Source organism: Desmodus rotundus, chromosome 1, assembly GCF_022682495.2.
Source record: "Desmodus rotundus isolate HL8 chromosome 1, HLdesRot8A.1, whole genome shotgun sequence".
Lineage (NCBI taxonomy): Eukaryota > Metazoa > Chordata > Mammalia > Chiroptera > Phyllostomidae > Desmodus > Desmodus rotundus.
Genome location: NC_071387.1, coordinates 21,118,930 through 21,131,908, shown reverse-complemented (window position 1 = coordinate 21,131,908; position 12,979 = coordinate 21,118,930). Strand labels below are relative to the sequence as shown.

The 12,979-nt window shown below is 41.5% G+C and overlaps 1 protein-coding gene and 1 pseudogene across 3 annotated transcripts in view; both read right to left on the bottom strand.

Annotated features, from left to right (window-relative positions):
* The window catches only part of TMEM245 (transmembrane protein 245), an 81,894-nt gene that overhangs the window by 33,646 nt on the left and 35,269 nt on the right, over positions 1 to 12,979 (bottom strand). For all 3 annotated transcript variants that reach the window (XM_053921990.1, XM_053921994.1, XM_053921997.2), the window contains 3 exons: positions 10,510 to 10,600; positions 3,189 to 3,287; positions 2,046 to 2,177 (listed from right to left, as the gene is read on the bottom strand). In XM_053921990.1, the coding sequence (XP_053777965.1) occupies positions 2,046 to 2,177; positions 3,189 to 3,287; positions 10,510 to 10,600 (322 nt within the window). The remainder of the gene's footprint in view (positions 1 to 2,045; positions 2,178 to 3,188; positions 3,288 to 10,509; positions 10,601 to 12,979) is intronic.
* On the bottom strand, positions 7,661 to 10,479 carry LOC112304431 (ATP synthase subunit O, mitochondrial pseudogene; annotated as a pseudogene).

Below are 12,979 nucleotides of genomic sequence, written 5' to 3'. Positions count from 1 at the left end.
GCTCTGCAGCTGAAGATCATTTCTCACAGAGCCGATGACCCTTATATTAAGACCTCCTGATTCAACTGCTCCGTCACCCGCAAGTTTACTACAACCAGGTGTTAAAATAAAGGTTACTAATGTATGTTAAATATTACTCAAGGAAGATGTGTAATATCTATAGCACACCTACATGTTTTCATTTCCTATTTCCTCATAAACTTAAATTCCTTTATGATAATGTCTGTTCTAGTCCCCCCAAGTAATTAAAAACGTGGGAGCAAAATGATCAGAAAAACCCTTAGTTTTCAAAATACTCCCAGAGCCTCACAACAACACTACACGAGAAGAAATGCAGACGACATCTTTATCTTACAGATACGCAAACTGCAGCTCAGACTTTTTTAAAAACTTGCCCAAGGGCCGGGAGCTGCTAATATGTGGAACTAGAGCCAGGACCAGAACTCACAACATCTAATTTTATTTTGGTGCCCTTTCCAAAACTGCCGTTCTGTGTTTTGTCATATGTTCAAGTTACACCGTCTGTGCTGTGAAAGGCCTATCCAAGTCCTTTCCTACCTCAAATGCACCATTTATAAAGGCACATTTTGTTGTCCGCGGCATTTCTTGCAAACCTCAGCTCAGTCTTCCTAAGAGAACTTTGGCAGACGGGTTTCCTTTACAAAAACTCCTTACATAAAATCTTGAAAATGTGTCACAATGCCTACAAAAATATGCATGATTGACTGTTTGACCCTGTGGGGTAAAGGAATGGATGAATAACGGCACTGATTCCAAAAAACAAACCAACAATGCCCTTACTTGTGATCTGGACAAGCGTTCTTTTGGGGGCCTCCGTTGTTTTGGAATTTTTATCAAAAAAGAGTTCGAATAGTTTCTGGGTCACACTGATAGGAAATGTCCTGCGGTAATTCTTAAGAAATTAACTGAATTCATTAATTGGAGACTGGTAGTTGCCAATATCAAGTAACCTTTCTGTATATTCAAGGGGGTTAGGAAGGAAGGTTCAGAACATAATAAAAAGCTGTCGGGCATTACTAGTATATAATTTCATTAACCTTGGTTAATAAATTCAATAACTATATTAAAAATAAAATAAAAAATTTTTTAAATGGGCAGTTGTTTTTGGAAAATGAGACTAAAGTGAAGTATGGCGTTGGGCACTGCTTTTTTTTAAATTTAAAATCTTAAAGCATTTTTGACTTTTCAGCTATGGTCATCTATTATTTTGATAAAAATTAAATTTTAAAAATCTAGCACTGCAAACCTTGACTTTTGTTAACTTGATGAAAGTCCCCAGATTTATTCACTAACATCCTTCTCATCTCTGTGAAAAGTCACGGGCTGGGACAGCCCATCAAGTACACTATGGATGAAGAGCTGTCATTAAAACCTAGCAACACCTGCTGGCTGTTCCTTGCCGCCTTCTCTCCGTTGTAAAAAAGGCAGAGGAAGATGGCACATGGGGGAGAAAACCATACTTCCATCTGCCAAAGGGCTTCGCTCCCAAAAAAACAGCTCCCTCTCTAGGGGTCCGGGGGGCATTCTGGTCAGCCGATGGGGATGAGGATACCTATCTCAGAATCAGCATCTCTTGGTTATTCTTCTGTCACAAAGGAGGTATCAGAGCAGCTGCGTCTGAGGTCTATGGCTTTTGAACATCTTCCTAGTTCAAAACTGCAAATATTGCCCATGCCAGGTGGCTCAGGGGGTTGGAGCATCATCCTGCACAGCACACAACGCAGGTTTGATTCCCAGTCAGAGTACACACAGGGGGCAACTGACTGATGTTTCTTACACTGACGTTTCCGTTTCTCTCTTTTCTCTCTCTCGCCACCCTTTCCTCTCTCTCTAAAACCAATAAAAACATATCCTCAAGGGCGGACTGAAATAAATAATTAAAACGGCAAATGCTGTGGCACTGAAAACAGGGCATGGCAACTAAAGACCTTTAAGTGTATAAACAAGCCTGGAAATCAGTGTTTCTGTTTTTACTTCTAAATCCAGCTTAACTACAACTACTTCTAACTATAACTGCTTCTTACAGAAAGAAATGTCTCAATGTTCTCGTGGACGAAGGACGCGACGTCCTGCCAGTCCAGAATGTCTCCCAGCCAGCTGTTCTGACGACTTATGTGCATCTTATGTCCTTTGTGTCTCCCGGAATGCGTTACGTTCTGTGGAATAAAACAGTTCACACGTGAAATCTCCATCTTAGCCTGAAGAACAGCAAGTGTAAGTAACCTACTTTGTTTAAGGTCCACTCGACAGCACTTTAGTAAAAGGCGAAAGATTTATACGATCTGAAGAGAAACCAGAGTATCGACAGCACTTTAGTAAATACACGAAAGTGAGAAACTTTGCATTCCTTAAGAAATCAATCAAAAACTCCACCTACAGACCTGAAAGATAATATTTTTCCATTCACATGCTACTGAGGCTCAGCCTGGCTCAGGTGCTTCTCTCCTACGTCCATTTGTGAACACTCTTTATTCCCGTGGATTCGGCTGCACACAACGACAGCATGTACCTTCACTTTCCCCCTCCTGTTTAGCCCCTCCACTTTTTTCTTAGTCTCTCTCTCATTTTTGCTTTTTCCCTCCTTTCCTCATCTCCCTTATTAATCTTCCACAAAACATAAAGAGAAGGGTGGGTGAGGGAGAAGAATATGAAGAAGTTCACCTAAAACTAATACAATGCTATGTATGAATTCTCTCTCAATAAAATTGAAGGGAAAAGAGTATGACAAAGAAACAAGGGGGATCTAACTTGTCTACCTGGAAGAGAATTACGTTGGCAGGAACACAGGAATAACCAGATTTGAAAGAGATATGAATAAACAATTTTACCTGTTTATTTTGGTTTTTTTAATGCAGCCACTAGAAAAATTAACATTCGCTGGCTTGCATGACATTTCTCCTGCACAGAGCTAGTCTAGACGATGAGGAGCCACTGATGATAACGAACAGAAGAGGAATACCGATACACCAGAGGGACTGGTGGGTTCCTCCTTGGAGACTAACCATTAACTCACTCTGACTGTTACTGACCTAAGGTTTAGACCTTGCAGCTTAAAAATTTCAACAAAGGAAACCTCAGTATTAATACAATCCTATCTAGTCACTGGGTCTCTAAAATAAAAAGACTCTATTAGTTTATAAGTGAAATCCTTAGCTAAAATAACTTACCTTTACAAACCAAGAATGATACAGTCTGTCCCAAAGTTCTAGTACTTGCTTTTCAATCACAGCAGTATTGTTCACCTTATCTCCGAGAATTTTATGAAGCTGGAAGAAACACAGATAGATACCATCTGGTTTAATATTTCAGACAATATTATAGTAAAATGAATACACTCTGGGTCTTCACATTTGTTCCAAATCAAACTGAAATGTTCCAGACTATTTAATTGCCTCTGGCCACACTATGTTCTTTTCATAAACTTTGTTCTTCAATATTCCCAGTAAATTTCCTCTCTCTTATCTTCTCCTTCTTTTTCCTTTCCTCACCATTAGGTGCCTGGGAGAGCTAATTCAGCTGTATAGAAAATGGTACAAATAACGCCATGATTATGGGCTTCTCTGATCACATCTGCCCAGAGTAAAATCTTTCCTGTGACCCCAGCGCCCATCCATTATACAGAAGTCTCGTGTTACACTTATCACTATTATTAAGAATGGCCACAGAACTTTAACTGACATTTTAGAACCTTAGCTCTAAAAGCAAATATTTCTGTTAGCTTGCTGAGAGATGTCAGGTCTCAGAGTTGTGAGTGATTGATTAGACTGGCTTCAAGATGTATGGGAATCAAGTACACTTGAGATAACTTAGAGAAAGGTCATTCATTAAAATATCTTATTCCAGCCCCGGCTGGTGTGGCTCAGTGGATTGAGCACCGGCCTGCAAACCAAAGGGTCATCAGTTCAATTCCCAGTCAGGGCACATGCCCTGGTTGTGGGCCAGTTCCCCAGAAGGCGGCACAGGAGAGGCAACCACACACTGATGCTTCTCTCTCTCTCCCCCTTCCTCTAGAAATAAATAAATAAAATCTTTAAAAAAATCTTATTCCACATTTTATGTTCTATCAAAACCACATGGTAACATTTAAAAAAACTTTTTAAAGGACAAACACTGATTTACAGTCCCACTTTATTTAATAAAACTGGCAACTTCTTCATTTTCTTTGTAACTTTCTGCCTATTTACAAGACATAATCTACAATTCTGTATTTTACATCATAAGCATTTCATATTTTGCCTTCAACACTAACCTTCACCTTTACTTTTAATGGTTTCATTAATTATTAAGTTTTGATATTATTATTTAATCATTACCAAATCACAGGATATTATAGATGGTGCCCAATTTTTAATGTCACAAGTAACACTGCAATGAACATCCTTATACACAATATTTTTTCTTATTTCTAATAGTAAGATAAATATGCAGGAATCAAAGGAAATGGACATTTTAATGGTTCTTGCTGTACATTGTTAAATTGTCTTCTATAAGGATTGTACCAATTAATACTTTCCAACATGGTATAAATAAACCAATTCTCCCAAAGCCTTATGGATAACTGATAAACTTTTAGATAATTTAATTGGTGTGAAACGGTAATTAGTTATTTATACTTTTCTTCTCTAGTGACAAAAGTGACCATTTTCCCTCTTGGTTTTCAATGTGTATTTCCCTTTGTGTGGCCTTTCGTCCCCTTGATGCTGGCCTTATAAATACTTAAACCAGGTCTTAGACGTGTTTGACGCAAATGTATCTGCTCAATGTTATCCTTTATATTTATTTGATTTATTCATAAACTGAACACAAATCAGTGACTATCAAAGCCATTTATCTGTCATTACATTTTACAATTTACAAACAGCTTTCACCTACACTATGTAATCTTTACAACAACTTTACATTAGACAGAAAATAGGTTTGTTACCACCTTTGTTCTTTCGAGAAAATAGATTTAGAAAGGATCAATGACACGCCCAGGGCTCTGCAGCCAAATGGTAGAGTCAGAATTACAAGTTCTCTACAGTTCTTCCAACCACAGCCTACATAACCTACGAGCAAAGAACACCTAACAAAGCAAATTACCCCAAATAGTTAAAAAACACAATTACCGCTAGTCTAAATTCCTTTAGTTTCTTTAAATTTATATTTTATATATTATGACTATCAGGTACTCACAAACTCTGTTACCAATTCTTTCCGTCATTTTCCTATCAGCTTCTGAAATCTCCCTTTCACCAGAAGAGGCCGAAAACGGCCACTGACAGCCTCCTTTCTAGACTGTCTGCACAGTGGCCTCTACTGCGATACAGCCCCATTTCAAACTGGCACCTGCACTAGCAGCCCCACTCCAGCACAGCAGCGAATCCCTAAACCACAACTACTGTTCCAGAAAAGGGGGCTCAGCGCAATGCTGGAGCCTATTATAAAACACTCTTTTCTCAGTCGTGGTGCTGTCAACACAGCCGCACACAACAGACCTAGAACACTGTCCTACAACTTTGCAATACACTCTGCAAGTTGCTGGAAGACTGGCCAGAGAGCAGAGTCTAATGCACGCATCACTGCTATTAAAAGAATCACTAAAGCATGTACACTGTTGGTGACAACATAACATGCTCTTTAAATACGAGAAACAATGAAGCATTAAGGGCAGTGAGAATGCCCTTTGAGAACGGACCGACTTAAGGCCAACGACCTCCTCGATGAAGCGGGGTGAGTCAGTACTCCTCTTGCGTGAAGTCTCTGCAGCACTCGCCATCGCTCACCGAGTCTATCTTCAAACGTTTCCTTCTCTCAGCCTCGGGGGCACACGGTTTGGTTTTCCTCCTACCTCACAGGCTACTCCTCCTCTGTCTTCTTTGCCTTGAGGACCTGAGGTGCTCCAGGCATCTATCTCTGATTCTCTTCTATCCACACTCTCTCCTTAGGCCATTACTATGGGCTGAATTGTGCCCCCTCCCAATATTCATGTTGAAGTCCTAACTCCAGCACCTCAGAATGTGGCTATTTAGAGGCTGGGTCTGTAAAGCAGTAAATAAGGTAAAAATAACATCACTGTGGGGTGCGGGGCACTCATTCAATCCTTATTAAAGAAAGAAAAAGATTACGATGCAGACATACTCAGAGGGAAGACGACATGAAGACACAGGAAATCTACAAGCCAGGGGAAGAGGCCTCAGAAGAAACCAGTCCCGCTGACGCCTTGATGTTGGACTTCTAGCCTCCAGAATTACGAGAACATAAGCTCTGTGGTGAAAGCCACCCAGTCCGTGGTACTCTGTAATGGCAGCCCCAGCAAACTAATGCAAGCCATCTCACCCAATCCTATGAGTACCATCCGAGGATACTCAAGCCTCCACCTACAGCCAGATCTTTCTTCTGGGCTCCAGCTATGCATGTCCAATCGCCTTCTGTGACATCCCTACTCAGATATCTAGTAGGTGTCTCAAACTCAGTATGGCCCCAGCAGAAGTACTGGTCTATCTGTCACACCTATATCCCACTACCACCTCCAAGCTCTCCCATCTCAGTAAGTGGCACAGCTGCCCGAGTTCAGCAAACCAAAATCTTCCTTCCCTTTCACTCCATTCCAATCTGTGAGTAATTCCTCGTGGATTTTTTAGGTCATTAACAACCGCAAAATATCCCAGATATGACCATTTATCTGAATCTCCACTTCCACAATCCTCATCCAAGTCACCAACATCTCACCTGGACTGCTGAAATAATCTCTTAACTGGTCTCCCTGTCTTCTCCATCCCTGCCCCCTTCTCCATAAGGCAGCCAAAATGAGTTGCCAATATCCTAAATGAGATTTCTGTTTTAAATCCATGTAACGTTTACCTCTGTAACTACAAGAAAATCCCGACTTCTTATTACGACCTATGGCTCGTCTCGTCATCACATTCACCATCGCAGCCACGCTGGCCTTCCTGTCCCCCTCACCCCGGCTTGCCCCCATCTCAGAAACTTTGAATGTTATTCCTCAGCCTGAAACATTATTTTTCCAGACCTTCACAAACTGTCACCTCCTCATCACTCAAGTCTTAGTGAAACAGGACCTCAGAGACACTCTCTGGCCACCATGGCTACAGCATCACCCCGAGGCACTCTGTACCATGTTACCTGCTTACCTTGATCACAGCACTTTTATTTTAGATCTGAGGTTTTTATCTGTTTACATGTTTATGGTTAGTTTCCCCTCCCCAGAGTGCAAGCGCCCGGAGAGTGGTAACTTTCTGGGCTACGGCTTTCTCCCTAGCACCTGCAACAGTGCCACGCATGCCTGTGAACTAGGTGTCACCGTCTTCCCTCTCGTCAGGGGAGAAGGGCCAGAGCAAACACATCACTTACTCTCTTGCTGTCTCAGGGCAGCACCCTCAGGTACAAACCTTAGAACGGGCACACCAAGCAGAAAGGATAGCTCAGACAAGGACGGTGAGCGAAGAAAGTAGACTGGATGTTGAGAAAATAGCACACTGTGAGGAGAAACCAAACAACGCACAGGGGACATATGACATACGGCTGACTAAGCCACCCGGGCGCAGAGAGACAGGAACCTTCTCTATTCAAACCTAACGCACCCAAAAAACTCTTTTCCTTTTCTGAGCATGGCGGTTTTTTATAGCTTCAGCTCTTAGGACTCAGTTCTAATATGATTCTTAGCTGTATAAGTTCTGAGCTTATTAGAAAGCTACCTCTGCAATTACAATGGGTCTTCTTTTTTATTTTATTATTTTATTTATTTATTTATTTTTCTACTCAGGAAACATCTTATCGTTGCTCCAAGTTGAAGAACTTTTCACCGACCGAAAAGCCCACTTTCAGAATGCTTCCCGCATCGACTTGCTCAGCTTCTGAATCTTGGTTTTCGCAGACATGTCGACGTATTTCTCTCCAATGCAGACGATCATCCCGCCCATGATGGACAGGTCAGTCTTAACTTCCAATTTCAGTATCTGGTTTTCACTGAGGAAGCTGCTGAGGACCGTTTTCAGTTCAGAAAGAGTGGCTTCATCTAAAGGAGTCGCAGTGGTCACGGCGCACGGCACCTCTCCGCAGTGGACGCTCATCATGGTGGAAAAGGTGGAGACGACGGCGGGCGTGCTGGTCAGGCGGCCGTTCTCAGCAAGCAGGTTGATCACGTTGGACGTGAGGGGAGAGAACTTCTCCTTTGAGGTCATGTCATTCAGGCTCTTCACTTTAACAGACCGCTTTACGTAGGGATTCATAATCGGGGCTACTATTTTGGGATCCTTCGAGATTTGCACTATGCTCAGCAGTTCCTTTTCTACTTGTTCCAGTTTATTCTGCTTAGATGCCGCAGAATGCAGACCAGTGGCATAGCGACCTTCGATGCCATACACCTGAATGGGGGGCCACATGAGCTCGGCGAATGGCCTGGCCACAGATGTGCCGAAGCATCGCACCTGCTGGGAGAGCCTGGACACTGCTGTAGAGGCCATCTTCTGCCGGGTGGCTGTAGTGGGTCTTCCTTTTTAAACAACTTTACTGAGATATAATTCGCACACCTTACAATTTACTCATTAAAGTGTACAAGTCAATAGTTTTTAGGATATTCAGAGTTATGCAACCATTACCACAATCAATTTGGGAACATTATCACCCCTAAGGAAAACTCCACACTCATTAGCAATCACTCCCCCGTTTCTCCCCAAATCCTTCTGCCCTGGGAACCACAGCTCCACTCTCTGCAGACATGCCTCTTCGGTATATTCATACAAATGGAGTCACACATATGCGGTCTTTTAGGACTGCTTCTTTTACTCAGCACAGTGTTTTCAAGGTCCATCCGTGTTACAGAATGTATCAGTCCTTCATTCCTTCTTATGGCCGAATTATGTGGACATACCACATTTTATTTACCCATTCATCAGCTGATGGACATTCAATGGCTGCTTTTAAGTATCATCCCTGTGTCTTCTAAGTCAAGATCACAAATATTTTTTTCACAAACAATTTTTGTTAGCAATGACCATCTTTTTTCAACCACCCTAGCTTTTAGAGCCTTGAGCAAAAGGTTTCAAATTTATCTTTTCTCTAAGTAATTTGAAATTTACTTCTTTAAAATCTAAGTCATTTCTTTAGTTACTCAAATTCCCTTTCTTTATCCTTTTCCCAAACAGTTAAGAATTCCGGAATAAAAATCTTTCCCAAACAGGTGAATTAAGAACTAAACACCATGCTTCCAATGTAACAACTGAGGCAAAACATTTCTGGAAGACTAAACGCAGTCTGCAATGGCTGGATCTTCCTTCTGCGGCAGTTTTGAGATCTATATCCCTAAAACCTTTCAGTTTTCAATAGCTGGTTCTTAAAGATGTCCATGCGCCAATCAATTAGATTATCTGGCTCTCAAAGACTTCTTGTGCTGATTGATTAGATTATCTGTTATGGACTCAAGAAAATCAATAACATTTCTCTTAACTTGACCACAATTCCATCCTTAAGTGAGTGGACTACTATACACATGTACACACTATAATGTTCAAGGTGACTTTTCTTTTTTGAGGCTGGTTTTGACCTTTGAACACAGACGCACATACTAGTCCTTTTTTTCTGGCACGTATCTCGCTGCAACCAATTTTATCAGTCCCTAAATGATCCTAATTACTGCGCTACATTAAAACTTGAAACTATCTTCATTCCCACAGACTGTACGAGGGGTAAGAAAAGAACATCCCAAATCCACATCATGGGATCTGACCCTTAACTACGACAGTGGTACTTTTCCGTCTTTCACTCCCCCTTCCCAAGGCTTCGGTCAAGCTCATCTCCTCAAGCACACTCTTACTTCTACATCTTGGCTTATGTAAATAGCTCTTCTTAAAATACACTCTTCCTCCTCTTTATGCATCCAAGACCTATCATCCCTTCAAGGTTTCTCTCAACTGCCATTTTAAAGCGTTTAACTCTCAGTTCCAGGCACACATTTCTAGCATACTACAGTAAGAAAGAGCAAACGATTTGGAGTCAGTCTTTAGTCTGACCAAGCTCTGCAATTTACGACCTGCCCACTGAGGATTTACCTGGCCTGGCTGAGTTGGTTTCTTCGTCTGTAAGTAAGCAAAATAATTCAGACTACTGCAGCTGTCTTGAAAAGAAAATGAATAGGAAACCGCAAAGCACAGATATCAGGTAATCGAATGTCACATGCCCCAATACTCGCCCCAGAGCCTTATTTGACCACCAAGCTTAGTGATCATTCCTTCCTAATGCACAAATGATGAATCGTATCTATCTTGAACACGAAGCAAATGGCCAACTAAGTTTGTTCAGGCTACTAGCACTATTCAGTATAATTACCCAGAAGGTTTAATTTCAGTGTATGTTGCTTGTCGACTTGTAGAGATATTTCAAAATGAAGATTATGCTAAACCTAATCTCCATTTATGCTTTATCAAAGCAAGAAATCACCACCAATAAAGACTTTGCAAAGAGAAAGCCACAAAGAGGCTCTTCTCTTACCTTGTGGGTTATCCATTCTCGCCCATACTGATACACGTTGTTAGCTGCAGAATTGAGGGCTCTTTGGACTACCTGAGCCTCAGGAAGCCAACTAATTTAAAATAAAGAAAAAAAATGAAAAATTACTACAGTTTTAGTGTTCTGCACCAATAACTATTTGAACTCGATGCATTTAAATAATCAGTGACTGACATACTGCTAAGTCATCAACACAGAGACACAAATGAATTACACACAGGAATCCTTGACTTCTAGGCCTAATTGTGTGAAACATTGGTCGGCTGCCTCTTGCACACCCCCAACTGGGGACCTGGCCTGAAACCCAGTCAAGGGTAAGTCAAAGACCCCTTACCGAAATCTTTCCGTTCCCAGGCAAGCGCTTGACCCACTGAGCCACACCAGCCAGGGCCACATGTGCTCCTCACTGCTCCTCACAACGTTGTATACTAACGATGTTGACATTCACCAATCAGTCTGAGTCCTTCATATTAACCAGTTCATCACACACGCCACATAAACAAAATATTTATGAAGCTTGTGCAAATTCTCAGTCAGTTCAAGTACTTCTCAGTAAGTAAGACAAAACTGTAGAGATGCTTATAATAATCTCACATTATAAGGATATGGCCAGGAAATTTGGATCTCTAAATAGAGATGTGATTTGGGAGAAATTAATTTAAGTAGCCTTTAAATTACTTTAATATTTATAAATTCAACAGTGGTTTGAAGGGACTGCTAAACATTTTCAATTACATGGTACTATATTTTTATGGGGAAAACTATATCCTGTAGTGATATTCAAAAGCATGAGGATTTGCAGAGGCATCTGGATGGACCCTTAAAGACGAACAGACCTCTAACAGGCCTGATAAAAAGTCTTGCTGGCTTCAGTGAACACATTTCACTAACGTACTCATGCAGGTATCTTAACAGCAACAGATTTGAGAAGCCGTCCTGAGGCCCAGTCAAAGGCCTTATTCAGTCTCCACCTCCCTGCAACGAGGGCCCTCCAGGGGACGTGGGGCCTGAAACACCTGAACAACCTTGGCTGCGACCAGCTGGGATGTGCCTTGATCTTACACCAAACGCAGCTTCTATACTGAGCTCCTTCCTTAGGATTGTCACCACCTCAGCAAATTACTACCATATTTTTGCCTCGTATAATGCACACTTATTTGCCCAAATTTTTGAGGGAAAACTAACGATGCGTATTATACGTGGGCAGTACCGGAAATATGTTGTATCTGTTCTTGTGATTTGTAATTATTTGTTACATAAAATTTCTTGTACCATATGTTCAAAAATATATGCTAAAATTCCTTTATAATACAAAGAACAGGTATCTAAATATAAATAAATAAGTAATTGAATTAAAAAATTAAAATCAAAGATTTTTTCCCTGAAAGTCTGGGCCAAAAACATGGACGCACATTATACAAAGCGAAAATACAGTGATTTTCCTACCCTCAGTAGAAACCAAGTTCCTTCAGGTGGGAATGGCCTACCCTCACCTTTCTGGGTAAAGGTTAATCTCCGCCACAATATGACTTTACAAGAGAACAGCCCCAAGAAATGCAGAAGTAAAGGGAAATTTCCAACATACCGCATAGTCCGTCGAGTTTCTACACACTTTCTAGTCAGTAGAAAGTAGAAAATGGGCCCTGGCTGGTACGGCTCAGTGGTTTGAGCGCCAGCCTGTGACCTCAAAGGTCACCGGTTCCATTCCCATTTAGGGCACATGCCTGGGTTGCAGGCCAAATCCCCAGTTGGGGATGAGCAAGAGGCAACCAATCAATGTTTCTCTCCCTCTCTTTCTCCCTCCCTTCTCCTTTCTCTAAAAATAAAATCTAAAAAAAAAGAAGAAGAAAAGAGAGTAGAACACGGGTTCCAGACTAACAGAATTGCCCAAGACAAGAATTAAGATGTGCTCTAACTTCAACTTCATTTCTTTGAAGCTCTGCTAGGATGACCCTACCCTAAGTTTTTCTAATTCGCCCAGCAGCTCACCAAGCACATCCACAGGAAGTCAGGGCACCTACATGAGACATGTAAAACGTGCACCATACTTGAAGAAAATGTATTTGATCAATTCTTCACTGTATCCCCTCCACTAGGACTATCCACAGATTTCTCCCAAGGTCAACTGCCTTCTTCAGGACAGGAATCTACAGAATACTGAGATTTGCAAGAAACCTCTGCTATTAATTCATATCTAACCCCACTAATAAAAGAATCAGACCTTCCACGAACCACCAAAGTCTAAACAGCTTTTTAAAACCCTCCTACAAGGAGGAATACTTGGCCAGAAACCCTGGCTGAAGTGCTGACTCTGCCACTGGGGGATCATTACTCACGTCCTAACCTTTGATCCTGTTTCCTGGTCTGGAAACAGCAATAATCTCTTTAACCTGCTGCACAGTCACTGTGAGGAAGACAGGTCACAGTGTAGGTGACAGTACTTTGTAAATCC